The 21,127-nt window shown below is 36.6% G+C and overlaps 1 protein-coding gene across 2 annotated transcripts in view; it reads left to right on the forward strand.

Moving 5' to 3' along the window:
• The first annotated feature begins 1,037 nt into the window (after positions 1–1,037).
• Positions 1,038–21,127, forward strand: part of ret (ret proto-oncogene receptor tyrosine kinase) — a 28,704-nt gene continuing 8,614 nt past the window's right edge. Inside the window, exons 1-9 of one of the 2 annotated variants that reach the window (XM_081351313.1) lie at positions 1,038–1,243; positions 15,423–15,656; positions 16,640–16,933; positions 18,252–18,490; positions 18,571–18,766; positions 19,665–19,864; positions 20,330–20,612; positions 20,726–20,857; positions 20,991–21,101. In XM_081351313.1, the coding sequence (XP_081207439.1) occupies positions 1,180–1,243; positions 15,423–15,656; positions 16,640–16,933; positions 18,252–18,490; positions 18,571–18,766; positions 19,665–19,864; positions 20,330–20,612; positions 20,726–20,857; positions 20,991–21,101 (1,753 nt within the window). In that variant the 5' untranslated portion in view covers positions 1,038–1,179. The remainder of the gene's footprint in view (positions 1,244–15,422; positions 15,657–16,639; positions 16,934–18,251; positions 18,491–18,570; positions 18,767–19,664; positions 19,865–20,329; positions 20,613–20,725; positions 20,858–20,990; positions 21,102–21,127) is intronic. The other variant, XM_081351314.1, reaches the window with a different exon arrangement.

Here is a 21,127-nt window from a genome sequence, read left to right on the forward strand (position 1 = left end):
AAATGAAACTATAGTGGAGACCTCAAATTAAGCATACATAGGAGAAAGAGGGCAACCAAAGATGCTTTGGTTTGGTAACAAAATAACTTCTCTGTTGCTTTGGATCCAAAAGAATTATTGAAGTATTTTACATTCATAAAAGCCCCCAATTCTGGTGTATTATGGAAATAGCAAAAATGTCTGTCCTATATAGAAATAAACAAGTAGAGGCAACTGCCAGACAGTGCACTTTAATTGAACATATTAAATTTAATTGAGCTATATATATATATATATATATATATATATATATATACAGCATAATAATATATATATATATAGAGAGAGAGAGAGAGAGAGAGATTCATATATATATAGAGAGAGAGAGAGAGAGAGAGAGAGAGAGAGAGAGAGAGAGAGAGAGAGATTTTTGCACAAGCTGTTTGAAACCAGCACAGATGATTATAACTGTAAAAAATTGCATGTATGTAATTGGAAAGCTTATAATCACTAAAAAAGTAACCTTAAAAGTAACCTTTAAGGCAATTTCCCCCTGTGTTCCCCTCTTATAACGCAGATAGCCTATCTGTAAATGTATCTATATCTTTTTAATAATTTTATAATGAGTTACTTACTGCGTGGGTTGTGTCTGCACTGCATATTTAAAAGGATAGACTCTGGAAAATGTCTGTGTTTATAAAAACTATTAATAATTAATAATATAGCCTAATGCATAACATAAATGAAAACCAAAAAGTAATTTTACCCAGTTACCTTTTCTATGTTACGCACATTATTTCAATGTCCCCAAAATGCAGATTTAATTTATTAGGAACTCTTTGAGTTATTGGACAGCCGCCGATGTGATTCAGGACGGAAACACACATCTGAGGAAATTGGCTGGATGTGATGTGAACCTCCCCCTGCTGCGCTGTGTGTGTGTGTGTGTGTGTGTGTGTGTGTGTGTGTGTGTGTGTGTGTGTGTGTGTGTGTGTGTGTGTGTGTGTGTAGCCTATGTGTGTGTGCGCGCGCGCTGACGGTCCAGCAGCTCGCGCTGCAGTCAGTCACCCGTCAATGGGACACTCACGTTAAGGACTTTTGTGGCTCCTTCGCGCAAAACATAAACACTGTAAAGTTTTATTTTGGGGATCAAAATACTTTTGCCTGTTCATTGTGAAATTACACTTATGATTGACAAGAATGGGAACTACGCGTGGAATCGTTTGGGGAGACATCGCTGTGCTCCTGCTTCTCCTATCTGAAGGTAAGGACTGACTCCATAACAGTCTGATGTGATGTCACCTCGCGCGAAGTCTACGATATCTAGCCCTCTCTGTGCGGGATAAACTGTGTTTAGAGCTAGAATTTGTGAATTACTGTTCAGAGACTGTACTTCAGCTGTACACTTGTCGAATTTGAACTTAAATAGAATTGTCGCCTCTGGTGTGCATCCTTCAGAAACCAGTGACAACACAGGGGCTGTGTGTCAAAACCTAGAGAGCTGCCTACCTAGACTGTCTGTAGAATCTCCAACGAACCTTGAGTCCCTCAAAGACATTTTTATTCCCTTGTTCTTCAGAAGTCTTCCTAGATCCACAAATCTGAAGAACCATTTAATGTAGGCTACTTCTTTTAATCTCCAAAGAACAGATAGTGTAACTTGTTCTTAAGAAGACGGTTCTTTGCTCCAAGGTCCTGAGAAAAATAACCTCTATTTTTAAGGGTGTAGACAGTTGCTCACTAGTTTTTGAGACAACGCAATGATATCATAACCGTAACGTAACTGCTCTTTTTCTGCATGCTTTATGTCATTAAATATATATTAAAATATGAGGCCGCATAATTTATATAAATAAATCTATAAAACATGAAACACAGTATACCAAGTAGAACCTTTGAAAATGGTGTTGTCTTGATTGTTTTGGTTTTCTCAAGGACATTTTTGACTCATGGTAAACATTTTATTCTGTTTACTTAAAAAGTGAATGATTATCTAAAATCATCAAGGGTACACTAACAAGTCAGTTTTGCTTTCTGGAAATTATGGATTTAATTAGAGTAATGAAGAGCAAAGTAATGCATTTCACAGTGTTTTCACTATTTACATTTTATCATAAATTATACATTTTATAAAACATTTCTTTTTTTACTATCGTACATTTAGTTTCATTTTGCATCCTGTTTTCTCTGTAGCGTTGGCTACAAACAACAGAATTCATCTGTATATCCAGGGGGTCTGCATCTGCCCCCCAGCACATGAGCCACTGAATAGAGAGATTTACCAGACAGTTTCATAGTGGCAATCTGGAGCTGAAGCCAAAATATGTGCAACCCTAATGTGCCAAATGGTCCGTACAAGGAATACGCATGTCTCTATATACGTCATTATATTATAATCCCATTTAAAACCTCTCTGCCCAACTGTACTAACACACCTCTCTCAAAATAACTGGAGTTAACTAGTCGAACACGTTCCTGAATAGACCCTGTGGCCTGTTGCATTAAAAAGGAACGGTCACATCGCAACAGCTTGAATACTGACAAAAGTGAAACATAGCAAAGGTTTCACAGCTATTCTGGTCATTCGGAAGACATTTGGCAGTGTGTGAATGCATGAGTGTTGCATTTGTTTTAGCTCAATAGTGGTTCTTCAATGATGGTGGTGAATGAATAATCATTACTGAAAGATTCAAAAGTAAGAAAAAAAAACAAAGATGTATTCTGAAGTTAACTGAATCTCTCAGTCTAAATGATTATGGGAAATTGAATTTTAAAAGTCGTGTTGACTCATCAAGTATTCATCTGTACAGTAAACTACAGGAATTATACAGTTAAATACAAAATTTCCTAAAATGGATGTAAGGTCTGTTGGAAGCAGTTTATTGTTTCATTTTTTTTAAGGTGCATGTTGTCGTGCAAGGTGCATTACAGACTTCATTGTGCTTTTTGATTATCATATTACTAGATAGAATAATACATAATGCATAGTGTGGTATGATTGAAAGACGATTTTTAAATTATAATAAATCATTTTAGGGAGAATTTTTACTTTTTATATATTGATGTGTGTTTGTATGGGTCTGTTTATTTATATATTAAAGGAATAGTTAACCAAAAATGAAAATGTTGTCATCATTTACTCACCCTCAAGTTGTTCCAAACTTTTATGAGTTTGAACACAAAAGAAGATATTTTAAAGAATTTTAGTGAGCAGACAGTTGACAGCACCCATTGACTTCCATAGTAGGAAAAAAAATACTATGGAAGTCAGTGGGTTCCATCAATTGTCTGGTTACCAACGTTCTTTAAACAATATTTTGTGTTCAACAGAAGAAAGAAACTCATACAGGTTTGGAACAACATCAACATTTTTATTTTTGGGTGGACTATCCCTATCATTTTTCCATCCATTCTTTGTGGGCAGTGGCTCATCATGTACTTGTCTTATTTTTCAGTACGAGTTTACATTTTAATTGATCGTTCTCAACACAAACTTTTAGAATTTACCTTAAACATTTATGTGAATATGTTGTTGGTAATCACCAGGTGGTAAAGAACAATACGGTTAGATCTCATCTGAATGGCTCTTGTTTTAACCTTTGTTCGAGATGATGCGGAAGCACCTTGATGCTTTGCTGTGAGGAAAAACAAAAGCCTGGAGCCGAGAGGTGGTCAGAGGGCAGGTGTGCAGCAGGTGTGCTTAGCTCTGGGCAAACACATTGTGTTTGTCTTCCGAAAGGAAATACTGCCAGTAAAATAATAGAGTACACAGCTCTGATAACAGATGAGGCTTAAAACCCCTCATTAAAGACACAGGATGGTTGGCAGCGCCTCCCGCAAAATGGATCTCATCTATTTTATGACAAGCCATCCCATGAAAATGGATGATGACAAAAGCAATGGGTTTTGTCCATGCTGGGAATACATGTAATTGTGTATCTCTGTCTGGTGTCGCCCCACTTGCTTTGATGGTTTGACATTTAAAATACAGTTTGTTTGGCCGTATTAAACAGTTTGTCCTTGAATGCGTTATTAGTATAGTGACACAAGACCTCAAGTTTACTCTCTTGTCTTACATTTCTTTATTTATCTTTATTTGTCTCATGAAAAACAGGAGCTATATAGTCACCAAATATATGGTAGACAACAATAAAAAAAATAGCAATATGCTGCATATTCTAAATAAAGCAATAAAAATGTTTAAAGGGTGATGTCACTTCTTGTTGTTGACGTTCAAAGTATTGTCAAACAAAACGGAGGCTAGCTCAAGCCTCCCTCTTCCTCATTCCGTCCCCTCCCCCAATGTAAATTCTGGGCTTTGTGTGTTCCTTCTCCTTTTCCCTCTTCCTCTACTATTTGTTCATCAGAACGTTGTCTCTTTGGTCGTGTGTCAGCCATATCAAAATTCAAGAAAATATCATTCTAACATTAGTCGTTGTCTAGGACATCCCTCTTCATGCTTCTCTCTCCTCCACTCCCCACACCCCCTTTCATGTGCACGCACACTAACCCCCCAACCCCCACCCCCAAATCATTCTTGTCGGTTATTGGCTGGAACATTGTTTGTTATGTTTCGTGGCCAAGACTGGGCCAGTTTTTTTTTTTTTTTTTGTCGTTTGTGGAGCCTGGGCTGTCTATAGAGATCGTGTTTTTTTACAGTGTGTTCAGGGGACAGGCGCCTAGCGGATAGTGAGGAGATGTTTGCTGTATGTGACAAAAAATGTTTCAGCCTAAAAAACACGTGACATCGCTTAGAGCTTAGTAATAAGGCGATGAGCTTCTTTAATGAAGGAGAGTATATGTGCGATTGATAATCAAATATATCCTTTGACCTCTAAAGTCACACAGCAGTTCATAGCTTTCCATCAAGCTAGTTGTTTGCATTAAATAAGTCCAGAGCCCATGTCATGTATTGTGTGTGAGGCATTGATTTGTGGATACACAGCTTTGACCCTGTTACTTTATCTGTTGGAGTGCCATGGCTTCTGACCTCTGAAACCCTCAACCAAGAGGTATTTCCTCATGATCAGGCCACAGGAGATCACCCATCCGATGGGAAGTTACATTAGGGAATCAAGTTCAAACCGCCTCACAATCCTTCCCTGCATTAGGACAATCATTTTCATCAACTGTCAATGCAGAACGATAAATCTCATTACGTTACACTGTTTTATTTTGGACTTGCATTAAATGGTTTAGTTTAGTTTGTCTTTAGCAATGTATATACAGTAAATCCTGCAAATTTCCCCACTGTCATCGCTACTTTCAGCATGGTTGTAAAAACAGATATTATTTAGGTAGTTCATTTTCAGTTTATCTATGCAGATTGTTTATACCTTAAAGAAAGAAGGAAAATCTCTCTTTTGTTTACTTAAATGTAAATGAAGTTCAATTAGTCTATACTGCCTTTAAAGGCATATTTTTAAGGCAACTGTTTGATAGAAACCATATATAATGTTGTCTTGTACTATGCACATTGGATTATACTGATGCACTGAAAATAAATGTTTCTGAACATACATCTAACCTAAAAAGGCTTAATGGTAATAAATTAAATATATTATTTATCTGAATTATTTAGCTATCATTTATCACAAAATCAATCTAAATGCATAAGGTACACCATTAAAAACTAAAATTAAGGGTTAATCAGGTAGAAATAGCTCCTTAAGTGTAATTTCAGTGCTTTGGTGCCACTTCTTGTGTCAATATTGTCATAATGTAGGCTGTGGTTCAAGGTTATTTTCGTAAACGAAAACTGAAACTTATTAGACTAAAAAACTATTGGTCAAAAAAACATTTTCGTAAACTGAAATAAAATAGAAATTTCAACATTAATGAAAAACTAAAACTAAACGAAACTAACAACAGTTACTGAAAAACTAACTGAAACAAAATAATAATTAGCAGAAATAAATAATCGTTTTCGTAATTAATAAGCTCTCCTAAATAAGCCTACCGGAAAATCACTTTTTTTCCATTCCACTGTGCTACTTTATTTTTCAATGCCCGTTGCGCTTGAGTCTCGCGTCTTCTGCAGCATCACGTGCATGACACGACGCTCTAAAAACGCAGCACTCAAGTTCAAATAAGTTCAACTTTTAAAAGATGCATATCGAGACCGCTTCTTTTTTCCGTTTTTCAAAGCAAAACCGCTTTCTGTGTGAATCCCTAAGAAGCAGAAATAAGGCCCAAATAAGTATTTCCACCTCATGCAAATACAGCTTTACCTTAATTCCAAGTATAAGATAACCATCTCATGTGAAACTAGCCTTAACAAGATAGGCCTATACCACACATATTAGACAAGATACCACACTGAGCAGAAAACGGAAAAAACAAATAGCATGTCTATAGCCCAGAAATAGACGTATATTTGTCAGAGTAAAAGTAGGCTATACTAAATGTCTGGTCTGCTGAGAACATTTTAATATGTGTATATCTATGAGTATATGATTTTAAACAAAAAGCATAAATGGATCAATACAAGAATAATGTTTGAAAGGATTAATCATATAAATAAACTTAAAGAATAATCATAATAATCATACGCATATCTTTTTCTTATACACCACGTTTAACAAGATTTCATTTTTAATATTATTATATAATTTTTACTTTTTAGTTGCATTTGTTTGGTTCTTTGTTCATCCTCAAACAATTATTTTATTTTTATTATTAAAGGGTTAGTTCACCCAAAAATGAAAATTATGTCATTAATGACTCACCCTCATGTCGTTCCAAGCCCGTAAGACCTCCGTTCATCTTCGGAACACAGTTTAAGATATTGTAGATTTAGTCCGAGAGCTTTCTGTTCCTCCATTGAAGGTCAATGGACGGCATACTGTCCATGTCCAGAAAGGCAATACAGACATCATCAAAGTAGTCCATGTGACATCAGTGGCTCAATCTTAAGTTTATAAAGCGACGAGAATACTTTTTGTGCGCAAAAAGTAAACAAAAATAACGACTTTATTCCACTATTCATTTCCTTCTCTCTGGGCCTCGAGTGAGTTCACGTAGTGTTTTTTGCGTAGCGCGTCTGTGTTGTACGTCACACGCATCACACATGACCAGCGTTGGCCAATAGTGAGCCTACGTGTGACGTACAACACAGACTGGCTGCGCAAAAACACTACGTGAAATAGCTCGAGGCCCAGAGAGAAGGAAATGAATAGTGGAATAAAGTCGTTATTTTTGTTTACTTTTTGCGCACAAAAAGTATTCTCGTCGTTTTATAAACTTAAGATTGAGCCACTGATGTCACATGGACTACTTTGATGATGTCTGTATTGCCTTTCTGGACATGGACAGTATGCCGTCCATTGACCTTCAATGGAGGAACAGAAAGCTCTCGGACTAAATCTACAATATCTTAAACTGTGTTCCGAAGATGAACGGAGGTCTTACGGGCTTGGAACGGGCTAAGTCATTAATGACATAATTTTAATTTTTGGGTGAACTAACCCTTTAAGAGGTTTTCACAAGAGTTAAATGTAAACTGCAAACATTAAACTTTGCTGAAATTAAATGTCTTTAACTGGAAGTGTTCTGTTAACTCTGCTAAACTATAATTACTAAAACTGAAACTAAATATATAAAAACTAAATAGAAATGTGTTCACAAAATAAAAACTAAACTAAAACTAACAAAACCATTAATGAAACTAACTAAAACTAAACTGAAATTTATAGGAAATTTGAAAATGATATTAAAATAAAAACTAATTTAAAAATGCAAAACTATAATAACCTTGCTGTGGTCCTCAGGATGATCCATTGTACATGGACAATAATGAATTTATCCAAAACCTTATTTAGACTAATTGCACAGCTTTTGTACCTATTGCAGTCATATCCCAGATCCTTCAGTTAGTTATGGGTCACATTTCCACCCCATGCATCAGTGGAATCTAATTTGCTTTTGGTGGAAGGACAAGAAGACATTGATTGAAATTGTGTCCCAAGGGCGTTTGGGGCTCTCGATTACTACATGGATCTTTACATGTTATTTTCTAGTGGTCACTGATGCATGGTGTGTTTGACTGATCATTTACAACAATGAGCAACCAACACAACGTCTTAGTTAGGACTTAACTGTCCTCGTTTGGTCTTTTCTTGAGTGCGTTTGGAGGGGGAAGGGTGCTGGATTGTGAGATTCATTTTGAGATTCATTCATTACCAGAAAATGAGTCAGTGGAGTTTCTTAAAACAACTGCAGGACTTTTAAAAATGCACACACAACCCATCATGATACTGAAATCCTTTTCACTGTGAAAAGTGGTGACCTGCAATTGTTACCTTATTCATACCAGATCTAACCTTTAAATTCAGATTAGTTGGTGTAATCCAATATATTTTATTTGCTTCACTGACTGTAAATAATATTCTGACCTGAATAAAGTCAATACATTTACATTTAAGGTTCAAATAGTTTTCAGTGCATGGGTAGCTTTACATTGCCCTCTTAAAATTCAAGACTTAGCATTTAGGAAATGCCAGTTCTTGATGACCTAATGACTCAAACTCACTAGTCCATGTAAATTCACCCACTGGCCCATTTCAACCGTGCACTGTGAATTTTAAGACTCAGCAGGTAAAAGCCACAAAAAAACATCAGTATGTGCAGTTTGAAGCAGTGGAGCGCTGAGGAATATACTGAGCAATGAATTAAAAAAATTGGACTTCAGGTTTTGTTTCTGTGTTTAGTCTAATCTTAATTGTTGTTTTGTCTCTGGCTTATATTAGAACATTAAATGAATAATGTTGGTAATTGCTTATGGTAATGATACCATCCTAGAGAACATGTTGTTCAAAGGTCCCTCATTTATGAGCTCTAATGTCCCATCCAATCCCAAAAGAGATTATAAAGTAAATTTAAACATACTTCCTTATCCCACAGGAGATGTGAAATTAGATTTCTTAATGACGGACGTCCATTCCGTGCTTACATTGATGGGATGCTGAATTACATTTCTGACATTGAATTTCTGATGATGATGGATACTATAATACGGTTGTTTGATAACAGCTTTAGATGTATACTTTAGATATGTTTAATTGTACTCTTTTCTGATTAGAAATCTACCCTGTTGCATTTGGCTAATTCAATAAAATTGTACTAATTGTGCAATTCTTGTCCTTTGTAAATCACTCTTCCATCTCAGACCTTCTCAGTGCTCCATACTAAAGAATTAGAAACCCGTGCACATTAGAGTGAGGGGAATTTAACCATAATAATCAATAATAATAGTCCCGTATTGAATTATAGCGTAATTGGCAGCCTTTTAGTTAATTAAAACGTTGTGGTCACAGAGTAATGATTCTCATTACTATATTATAGAGATGGAGTCTTAATCATTTTGCTTTGTAATTAAGTATGTTTACTTTGATTAGTCATCGTACGCTGCATCCATAGTGTGTCATATGGAAGACATTAGCTGAGATAACACACTGAGATTAATTATGAGAAAAAAATATTATTAATAACAAGAACAGTTATTATTATTGTTATTAATAACAATTATTATTATTTTATAGTTTATCATTTTATTCATCATATTTGATTATGAATACATGTTCATAGGTTTAGGATGCTGCTACTACAGTACTTACATTTAACTTTGCTGATTTTAACTAAGTGGCTTTTTTTTTAACATGAGAGTCTGATGGCATCCTTTACATATTTGTAAAAATGCCGCGCTTAATGCAGGACGGTCATCGGCTGAATGTGCTCAGCTGTTGATTAATATTGCTATTGATTGGCCTGCAACTTCTCAATTTGGTCATCACTGGAGACAGATGCTATGTACATTGACCTTGGCTGGAAGGGCAGGGGCCAAGGGGCCGAAATCAGCATGCTTTATGGGGATCCCAACAGAAGGAAGTTCGGATTGTCAGACCGGATCATTATCAAGATTGCAATATAGTGATATTTACAGCCATTGTAGCTGCAGACATGAAGCTAGATGGGAATGCTATAGTGATTGCAACAAACACATCCCTGTGTTTACATACAGCATGTCATGAATGGAGGCCTTTGAGGAGTAAGTGGATTATGGAAAGTGGATTGCTCTGACTGCGAGCTTGTTTCCGCCTTTGAGTTGAGTTCAAGGAAATGGCAAGTAAGACCCATGCGCTCTTCCAGCTCCCATGATCTCATAGATGGTACATTTGTGCGGCGGTGTGCATGTTGAGCTAATTGAATTCTTGTCTTTGAGCAGTCCGGTCCAGAGGTCGTCCCCCCATTAACCTGTTCTCTCGCTGAGCGATCTTGCTTGAAAACATGCAGACCTCACCAAAGTGGTGATTGACTCTAACTCAGGACATTGTCTATGCCCATTTGATTTCAAATGAATACTATCGTGGATTACTGTATATTCAAAACTGATTGGTCTCTTGTTGTTTGAATAGCTTGTTGCATCATCAGAAATGTTTTCAAGTAGCTGACTGAGAGCTGGCACACCTTCTTTTGACCCATTACAACAATGAACAAATCACTAATGGAAATTATGTGCAGATGTTTCATATAATTCCTAATATGACACGTGATTTCACTCGTTAAGCTTTTCCTGACGGTTGTGCGTATGTGTGCGCTAAGTTCAAAGTCGATTCGCCTGTGAGCTGAAATCAATATTGCATCATAGTGTTTACAACCATGATCCATGATGTGGCTGTGAGAGGTCAGAGGAGTGAGCTCAATCTGATCAAGTGATCAGCCATAACTCCTTTTATCCGTCCTTCTGCCGTCATCCTAATTCTCACAGAATGCTCATCCACGTGTCACATCCTGTCATACTCGACTCACTGAATACCTCGTGTCAATCTTGGGATGTCACAGAGTCATTCCTGCTGTGTACTGCTTTTGATTCTCTGAGTTGATTAGCTTGATATAAACTGCTTTCTGCTGGCTTCCGGCCTGGAGATAAATTGAATTTAGAATGATTCAAATCAGTTGGATAGACTGTAGTTTGCAGTCTAAAAGTTTACAACTCAAAGGACTTTGTTTCCTTAAGATTATCTTTTACCTCAGCTAGGAAAAACACTGATTATTCTGCTTAAAAGGTTAAAAAAAGGTCTTGAAAAGTGTACAAATTATGAAGATTATTGTTTTTGTTCAATTTGAATGTAAAATGAATGTGTATATGCTTTTGAACCTGAAAAGGATTTTTGTATTTAAAGTTGTCCTGATCACTTTGTTCTTCATTAAATTTAATCACACAACATTTACGTGAATAATTAAGGAGAGAAAAAGGTCGATACATTGAAATTGCAGTTTAAACCGTGTTGTTAGTGCAATTTATTCATGCTTGTTGGATCCTTGTCAACGTTTGATCATTAATCACTGGAAGCATTTGGTTTTTGCCAAGACTTCTCTACTTCTACTATCTTCAGATTAGAATACTGGCTTACTGAATACAGCACGGTTTACACTGGTTCTGTTCACACGTGGCATTACCTTGTGTTTACATTTGTCCACATCAGTTAGCTTCTGTAACCAGATAACAGGTCGGATATTTTTTCCCTGCACAAAAAAATCAATCGGAATGCTGCCACGATTAACTAAACATAAAAGTGTTAGCGTGTATTATATTTAGATGTACTTCTGCTGCATTAAAGGTTTCTATTGACAATATATTTTTTTCAGCATTGAGAATTATAGCCAATCACAAGTGCGTCTATTTAGCACATAAAGCAATGGCCAATCAGAGCAGATCCTGCTCACAAATAGTTTTGTTCGGCGCATGCTAATTTCCTGTTCTCTCGCAAATGCTCTCATTGTAACCAATAAATTGTAGACACAATGTAAATAAGTTTATTGTGCAATGTAGACAGCTTTTTGAACTGGAATATTCATGAAAGTGCTAAACTGAAGTTTCACTTATTATAAAAGCAGTGTTCTTTCTCTATTCTCTTCATGTAAAATAAAATAAAAAACTTAACTCAAAAACCCTCTGCAGTTGTGGAGCTGAGTGATTTAGGTATATTTTATGGTAAGAAAGGATGGTAAAAGGTGTGCTAATATACACTCACAGTTTTCTGAAGTACTGCTGAAAAATCGGAGTCCTAATCTTTATGGTAAATCTATTGCTAATATATCGGTGTTCGGGACAAGAGTTTTTAGGCTAAGGTCTGTCATATTTTGTTTTAGTTAGAATTAAAAATGATTTTATAGGGATGCACTGTTATTGACATTCTGGCTGATACTCATAATCCAATAATAATTTTCTCGCTGATAACTGATAAATTATGTATAATTGTCTCAAATAATTAAAAATAAAAATTAGGCATCACAACATTGTAATAAAGTACAGTATGGAAAATTGGTATTTATTTTGAGACCTAAAGATGACAGTGTCATTAAATTATTAGTGTTTTTAAAGATTAATTTTAAGTGAAGGTAATCTAAATGTAAAAATACGGGAAATTACAGTGCACAATTAAATATACAATATTGGCCTATATGTGTTTTAATAGTGACTGATTTATGTTGACTGATGACCGATATTCTATTGCATTTTAAGCCATTTTTAAACCATTAAAATATATGATAGTGTCAACTTTTGGCTGTCCGATCAAATAATGCCAAAAGTTTGGTCAAAAGTTATTACTTCTGGTTCATTCATATTGCATCGTGGGATACAGTGTTTCAGTGTCCTCTGTTGTATACCGAACAATTTGGCATACTATTCTTACCGTACAAAAAATAGTGTATACTTTGATATTAAGAAATATTTGTAGAAGTGATCACCCTCGCTTGTATGTTTACGTAATTTGTGCAGTTTCTAGATGTATAAATCTGTCATCCACAATCCCTGAATTCTGCAGTGGAGCAACAAGGCAAAGAGTTGTTCTTGCATTACCATGTTCTTAGTCTGGGAATCCTTGTCCCAGGAGGACCACACAACTACTCCAATTTCATGCATTTATTTAAGTCCAAATGAAAGTAAATGCCACCAGCCCTGCTCTAAATCTCAGAGTGACATAGCGCTGCTAAGCACTCCACCTGATACACTGTTACAGGATGATGAATGAGTGTCACAGCAAATCCAGTGGCTTGTTCAACACAGTATCTGCATCAGCTAAGAGTAATGCTGCCATCCTTCAGCTCTCCTGGAGCTATGGTTTATGAGCCAAGCACACAAGCCTTTCTTTGTACTATTGACTTTCTCTAAAAAACGCACCTGAAATACAACATGGATCTCACCTAACACTGCTCAGACAGCTTCTTTTAAAAGCAATGAATCTTCAAGAGTTTTTTTTTTAGGCTTAGAGCCTGGTCGTGGCACACCTGTAACAGTTTTATGGATGGTTTTATTATATAGTAATTTTTTAGGTGTTAACATTTAAAGACTTTAAATGACTTGTCTTCTATGTCTATCTTGAATAGACATATTTTGTACTGAAACAGGAAGACAGGGTGGGACATGTCAAAAGGCTCATCCTTTGTTGAGCGTATATTCTTTAGTTCAAGTCACATTCTTGAACCTTTATTTGCTATTTTATGGAGTGAGAAGTTAACATCACCCTGGTTCCCTAGACAAAAATCCAGTAGGATTTTTCCAGTGGCTTTACGATTACTACAGAAAATAAGCTCTGTGACCAACAAATGTTTATGGTTTTTACATGTTTTGTTCATCATGATCATTTTTACAAATAAATCAACCCGATCTCCCGGCACTGCGTATAGCACAAGTTTCATTTTGCATGCTCTTTATATGCAGAAATCACCTTTTAGATACATATGGTACGCAAAATGTCCCTGTTGGCTTTAATTGGTTGTCATTCCAACAGGCATCGGCCTTCCTAAACACAACTTTTACGAATTCTGAAGCCTAAATACAATCGGTAGAAGTAGAAGAGCTGACAAAACGTGAAAATATCTTGAGCTTGTAATCACCACTCACCCTACTAAAGGCATTTAACCAAAACCCCTTTAAAAACATATTGACTTCAGGACGATGGAACGGGAAGGTGGTATTATGGAGAGGCATTCTCATTCTAGATTGGATAAAAAGTTGGCATCAACATTTTTGGTCCATTTCCCTAGCCTACATGATAAAGATTGTAAGCTTTTGTGCAAACTTTTAGCTGTACACTAGCATGTTGATGGCTTCAAATCGAATAGATATGCACCAAAAACCACAAAAGTTTAATTTTGAATTCACGAGGTCTTTAAAGAATGTTTTATGTCTGCAAATGTGAGTGGTGACCCCATAGCAAAGGAACACAAACCAGGTCTGTGTTGTCTTTGTGTCTTGACAAGGCATTTAATAAAAATGGTTGCCGTGTTCCTGACTGTGTCTCCATCCTTCAGGAAGGTTGGCCACATTGTATCCATCAATCCGGCCTCCTGTCATCCCAGCACAGCTAAATTAAATCAATGTCTGAAACCAGAGACAAGGCTTCAACTGCAGCAACAGAAATAGAAAATCTAGTTTTGCTGTCTGCTAATGATATTAGTACGTTCCTAAGTGGCCGCCCATCGTCGTCGGACAGGAACACAGGAGAGATATAATTACAGCCCGAACACTTGCATCTCCATTTACTGGTAAAACACATGGGGATCTTACAGTGTTTTATAGATTACCCTTCCCCCCCAACTATCCACACTCGTCCTGCAGGTAATGATTCATTTCTAGGCAGTATTATGTTATCCACTGTAATTAAACTTCTCAAGGTGAACCCAAGGACAATCGTAGACCGCATCATATTGACCATGTGAGAAATTCATTAAAAGACCAGTGTCAATGTCATATGAGACGCTGTTTCATTTTTCGATGACAGAGGAGCGTGGGCTATTTCAACAGAAAAGCGGATGTGTTTAATGAGTTCCTTGTGTAACCTTCCTACTTGCATGGACGTTTCTGTTGTACAACAGATTGAGATAAGAAGCAGATCAATAAGGGAAGATTTGATGGAGTTAAATGCAAACTATTGAAGGCATCATGAGTGCCAGAGAATGTTCCTTTTTTATCATTTAGAGAGAATCAACAGCCAAATGGACTGGCAATGTATTATTTTCTTTTAAAGCAGAAATGTGAAGATTATAATTAAATTATAATCTTATATTACACTTGCATTAATTCTTTTGTTAAAATGCTGTATTATTTGAGCTGTAAAGTTGTCATTTTTATGGTTATTTTTGGTAACAAAGTTGTTAAGTTAGATTTTCAAACCTTTTCTTTTCTTCTACAGAAAAGGTTTGCAAGCAATTAATTATTATGTTTATATATATATTTTTAGGAAAAGTTGGAACAAGTCGATTGAGCTCAAAATGGATTGAACACAAAGTATTTCTTTAATGTTTGTGGGAGTGATTAATTTGCTCAGATTTATTCGTTGGTAAGAAATGTTTAAAAGTAGGCTATAGCCAAAAGTTAACAATGGCTGGAATTAAACTGAATTGACGAATCTCCACATTTTATGTGTATTTTTGGACAGGTTCACTTGGACTGTATTTTCCTCAAAGGGTGTACACAGAGAGCATCTACGTGGGTCAGCCGCAGGGATCACCAGTGCTTCAGGTCCATTCAATGCAGGAAACCACTAAAGAGAGGCCCTATTTCTTCCTGTGCCCCCACAGAGACACTTATGCATCATGGTTTCACATGGATGAGGCATCTGGGGTCCTTTCAATGAACAAAACCCTGGAGTGGAGCGACTTCAGTAGTATACGTGAGTTTGACATACAACATTATTTGCTTGAATGCTTCCTTATATAGCAGTTTCGTCTGTATACATTTAATTTATATACAAAAATGGTATTTCAGAGTGTGAACTATTATACTTTTGCTCAATATTTTGCTGCCATAATCACATCATCTATTACAGAACATTGTTTTGATGTTAAAAAAATAAAGCAGACTGAAGCATAATTTTTATGCCTATATTAACGTGTACAAACTGCAAATAAAGCTAAACATATTTCATTTGATTTATTTAACTAAGATAAATTCACTTGAGATCCCAAAAGATAATAAATCTCTCTTTTTTTCAGAGAATGTCTTCATTAAGTTTACAAATTGCATTTCTTCTTTATGTGTTCATCTCACTAAAATGTGTTAGATTCATGCTTAAACCAAGAAAAAAATTGCCATTGAGGTATTAAGTCTTAATTACTCTCATTATTAAGCATTCTCTACAAATCTTAAGCAATTTTGCTTCAAACGTAATTTATTTGTTAACACTTTAGTTTAGGGTCCAATTCTCACTATTAAAGTTGCTTATTAGCGTGCAAATTACTACGATGTCTGTTTATTAATACTTATAAAGCACATATTAGTGCCTTATGATCCTATTCTACATCCCTTAATCCAATTTCTACCCAATACCTTAACTTAACAACTATCTTTCTAACTATTAATAAGCAGTAATTGGGAGTTTATATAGGGAAAGGTCGTAGTTAATAGTTAGTTAATAGTGAAAACTGGACCCTAATCTAAAGTGTGACCATTTATTTTGTTTTAAGGATGTGTAGGTATTTTTTTTTTCTAGGAAAAAATTCAAAAATACTGAAAACAAAAATGTTTTTTGTAGCCAAATGTAATGTTATGTATATACAGACAGTGTTTATAGAGAGCCTTGTCATGTGAACAGTGGGATAAGTGACACTCTTGTTAAAGGACTCAAAATCATGCCTCGTGATATCTCTCCTCCAGGTAGCAGCTCGGGCAGGTCCAAGAAGGATCTCAACCTGAAGGTCGGAGTCTCTTCAGTGCCCCTGCAGAAAGTGATGTGCATGTTCCTTCCCACAGTGGAGGTCAAACTGGTGTTCATTAATGACACAGCGCCCTCCTGTGGTCAGATCGATCTGAGCACGTTGTGCTACCCTGATAAGGTTTCAAACCCCCACATCACAGAGAACCGTTTGCCAGGGCCCTTCCGGCAGCTCCGGCGCTATACACGCGAGAGCATTTGCCCCAACTACACCATCAGTTATGGAGTGGAAGCAGGTACAAACCAAACCCAGTGTAAATGTCAATGCTTTTCTGCATATCACAGCACTGTAGCAAATTTAGATCAGCTGTAAGAATTAATTTGATGTAACAGAACTAATACCTCAATCAACTAACCTGTTCATCCTGCAATCACTCAGCGTTAATTGTTTATTAATTTCTGGTGTATGGGAAATAACTTTCTTACAGTACTACTCTACTGCATGATTAGGGACTCCAGTATATGACCAAGACTAAACACTCAGACTAATCTAACATACACACATGTATGCATACAGTTAAGCAATGGAAAGAGAGTTGTAGCAGAAAACAGGAGAGCAAGAAGTTATAGCAAACCATCAGTTTCTTTGTTCTAACGCAGCCCTTTAAAGGAGTGGGGGATGCTTAATGCGTCAAGTAATGGAACAAAGTTTGATACTTGCATGTCTCACCCATTTGAATAAAAGTGTCTTGATGCAATTTGTTGAGGCTCCAGTTGATCTTTGCTGAATTTGTCTTGATGAGAGAGAACTAGTTTGAGTCAGAGGACTTTTGGTGAATAGAAAAAGACCTTAGAAGACTTCTAGCTCAGCATCATCCTCACAACAGAATTTCTCAGAATCCTCGTGATCTTGTGATCGGTGATCTTTAAACCGTAAGGATGTCACACCTCCAGGGGGTCAGTGAGCCAATGGTAACTTGAACTTTCGGAAGGGGAAGTTTATGATCCTTGGTCTCTCCAGCAGGGTGTTTTGCATATGTAATTAGCTTTGAGAAAATATTAAAGATTCTTATAATACTAATATGCTGGATAGGTATCAACATATAATTTAAATGATCATTCAGGAATTTTAAATAGAAACTCATAGATACCAAACATGGTATACATGTGATCTTGATTAAGTAAGGCTAAAACTTTCATTCAAATAGTTTAGACTAATACAAAACACTTTTTTTTTTTTTTTTAAACACTATAAAAGAACATGATTACATAGGACGATTGGATACATGATTATTCATATTTCAAGTGTTCATATATAGAGAGGGTATAGGATTAGGATGGTACATTCGTCTGTTTCAAAGTGAATTTAGAGTGAAACTACATTGCTTTGATTTGTAAACCAGTCTTATTTTGAGTATTTGTCTTTGTTACCATGGTAAACAGAAAATGGTGTCAGCTGCAGTTCAGGGTAGTTCCATAGAACTCTACCTCATGGTGTGCTTGTTTGGTGAGGGGTACTGTGGATTATTTGTCAAATATAACAAATAGCTATGTGTCTGATCTGTCTACAGCACAGTGAGATTAATTTTCTGTTATTGCTTGTATTCAATTCAGAATCTCCAGTTCCGTTTGCGGTCGACGCCGCCACTTCAGAACTGGTGGTCACTGCACCTGTGGACCGTGAGGAGAAGGAAGTGTACCATCTGGATATTGTGTGTAAGGTACAGACAGAAGAAGAGCTGTGGAAGTACTTTACTTCTCTGCACTTGAACATCTATGATGAGGATGATAATCCTCCTTACGTGAACGGGACTGACAGTGAGGACGTCATAATAGAATTTAACCGCAGCGAGGTGTGTATCAGGCACTTTTTGAGTTTATATATATGAAGTATGAAAGTGACTGAATAATGGTAATCTGTTTTCTTTTATAGGGTACTGTCTATGGAACTCTGTTTGTATATGACAGGGACACAACGCCTGTTTATCCCACAAACCAAATTCAAAACAAATTGGAGGGCACCTTAATGACGAATGACCCCTGGATCAGAAACGCTTTTACTATTGAACACAAATTTAGGGAAGAAAAGGCCATCTTTGGCAATGTCCGTGGGACGGTTCATGAATACAGTGAGTAAAAAAACATTGCACAGAGTAATTTTTCCTTATTGATTTTTTTTTTTACAAATTTTTTTTTTTTAAATTTGATTTTAAAACTTTTTGACAATGTGAAAAATCATGTACACATAGATGAAGCCTCCAGTAGCCTAATAAAAGTAGTTTAATTTTATATGGAGTGGATCGGCTCATTGGGCCCATTGATCCGCCGAACAGTAACCAACTTACATCAGCTTTTAGACCTCCTGAGTGGAGAGCGGAGCATTTTAGTTGCTGCAGACCGCACAACTGACAGATCTAAAACCTTCATATCATCTCTGTGAATGGCCAAAACCACTCACTAAAACTAAAACGCCATTGTGAGTCATGTTTGTGAACCTAAGGCTGGAAAACACTACACAATTTTTTTTCAAGATTCTTGCCCTAATTTACAGTCTGGAGGAGTCAACGCTAGTCGACTCAGAGACGCTTTGCAGAATATGGCCAGTCATAATTGACAGATTTCAAAGAAAATCATGTAGTGTGTGATGTGTAGTTTTGCTACAGACTTTGATTCCATCCAGTCTGAGGATATTAAACACATTTGATATTTTGAGCTGATTTTAGATCACATATTGTTTTCATTTGTCATGCACCTCAGTCATTTAATATATAATGTTCAGCTTTTCTTTGTAAATGAAGTTTCTGATGCCTAGTTTTTTTAAATATGTTCAGTCATGTATTGTGTATTCCAGCCTTAACTATTTAAAGCTCTGAAATACAGGACGGTTGCTGTATGAATTTGACCTATTAGTTCAAATCGACTGTCATGTGAGCCGGTGAAATAATTACTGAGTGCACCTTTAATAATTTAATAGCTGTTTTTAACATAATATACAGCATTGTCCTTTATTCTGTTGTCTGCCCTTAGAGCTAAAACTCAGTCAGAATCTGTCTGTGACTGAGCAACGTTCATTTCAGTTGGACTACCTGGTCAATGACACCACTTTTCCGGGCCCCGAGGGAACAGTGCTGTTACATTTCAATGTGACGATCCTGCCGGTTCCTATTCGCTTCTCCAACATCACCTACTTCTTCACTGTCTCAAAGAAAGCGACGACATACTCCCAGGTGCTTTAATGATGTGTTTAGTCATTTTGAACATGTGCAAGTAGGAGTAAAGAAGTGCTATTGTAAATATTAAAATACACAATATTAAGTATTAAAGAAACAGACTTGCGATTCCTGAAGAAAATACCAGTCTTCGCAAAAGAACACTGTTTTATGTAGTAAAAAGAAACCTTTTAGGTAAGCTTAGAGTTTATGAAATGTCATGTCAAAGCTGGTACAAATTCAAAACATATAACATATTAAGACTTTTTAATCCCTGTTGCTGTGGCAAGAAATCAATCACATTTCACTTGTATCAATTCATTTCTATACCCCTGTTTTCAAGTGCATGTGGAATTATGTTTTGTTGGTGTTTTTGCTTTTTTCATTTTATTGGACAATTTTCATATAATAAGTGAAATTACAATTCACTTCACATATCACTCCAGATGATCCCCACTAATGTGTCATTTGTGTCTTTATTAGATTGGAGAAGTATGTGTGGACAACTGTCTGAAGTTTAAGGGCATTGATGTCACATATCAGTTAGAGATCGCAGACAGGAACATCTCTGCTGATGCTCAGTCGTGTTACATGGCAGTTAGCCTTGCACAGAACCCAAATGAGAAGAACGGTGTGCTCTATGTGAATGACACTGAAGTGTTACGCAGACCAGAGTGCCAAGAGCTGCAGTACGTGGTTATTGCTCAGGAGCAGCAGAACAAGTTTCAGGCCAAGACTCAGCTCGTCATCATTTTTGAGGGTGAAGGTAAGGTCAAAAGTTCGCAAGAATATGTCCATGAAAACCAGTCATGAAAGCAACAGTGTTGATCCAGGTGCTAGTGGGATTGTGATTTTTTCCTATCTGACCGTGTCGTGTAGCAGATCTCATGAGGATGGATGAGCTGCGGGTTTTGGCTTGTGCAGAGAAGAGACAGCGATGGGAGTGTGAGGCGTCTCGAGGCATTGGAGCCCCTACAGGCAGATGCCAGTGGAGACAAGGCAAAGATAAAGGTTACCCACAATACCTTTGATTCCTAAAGTGGCAAAGAATCAAATTCACTGCACTTAGCATATTACTGTGGAGCGTGGAGCTGTTTCTATCATTCGAAAGGACAAATTTTGTGTCATTGTGTTACCTTTGCAGGAATATCTAAAAAATACTCCACCTGTTCCCCTGACCTCCGTACGTGTCCAGATGGTTACTGTGATGCCATTGAGAGCAAAAACATATCCATATGTCCTCAGGATTGCTCCAGTGAGTCAAATTTAAAGTTGTATTGT

The sequence above is a fragment of the Scardinius erythrophthalmus genome, assembly GCF_964197995.2.
Source record: "Scardinius erythrophthalmus genome assembly, chromosome: 21".
NCBI lineage: Eukaryota > Metazoa > Chordata > Actinopteri > Cypriniformes > Leuciscidae > Scardinius > Scardinius erythrophthalmus.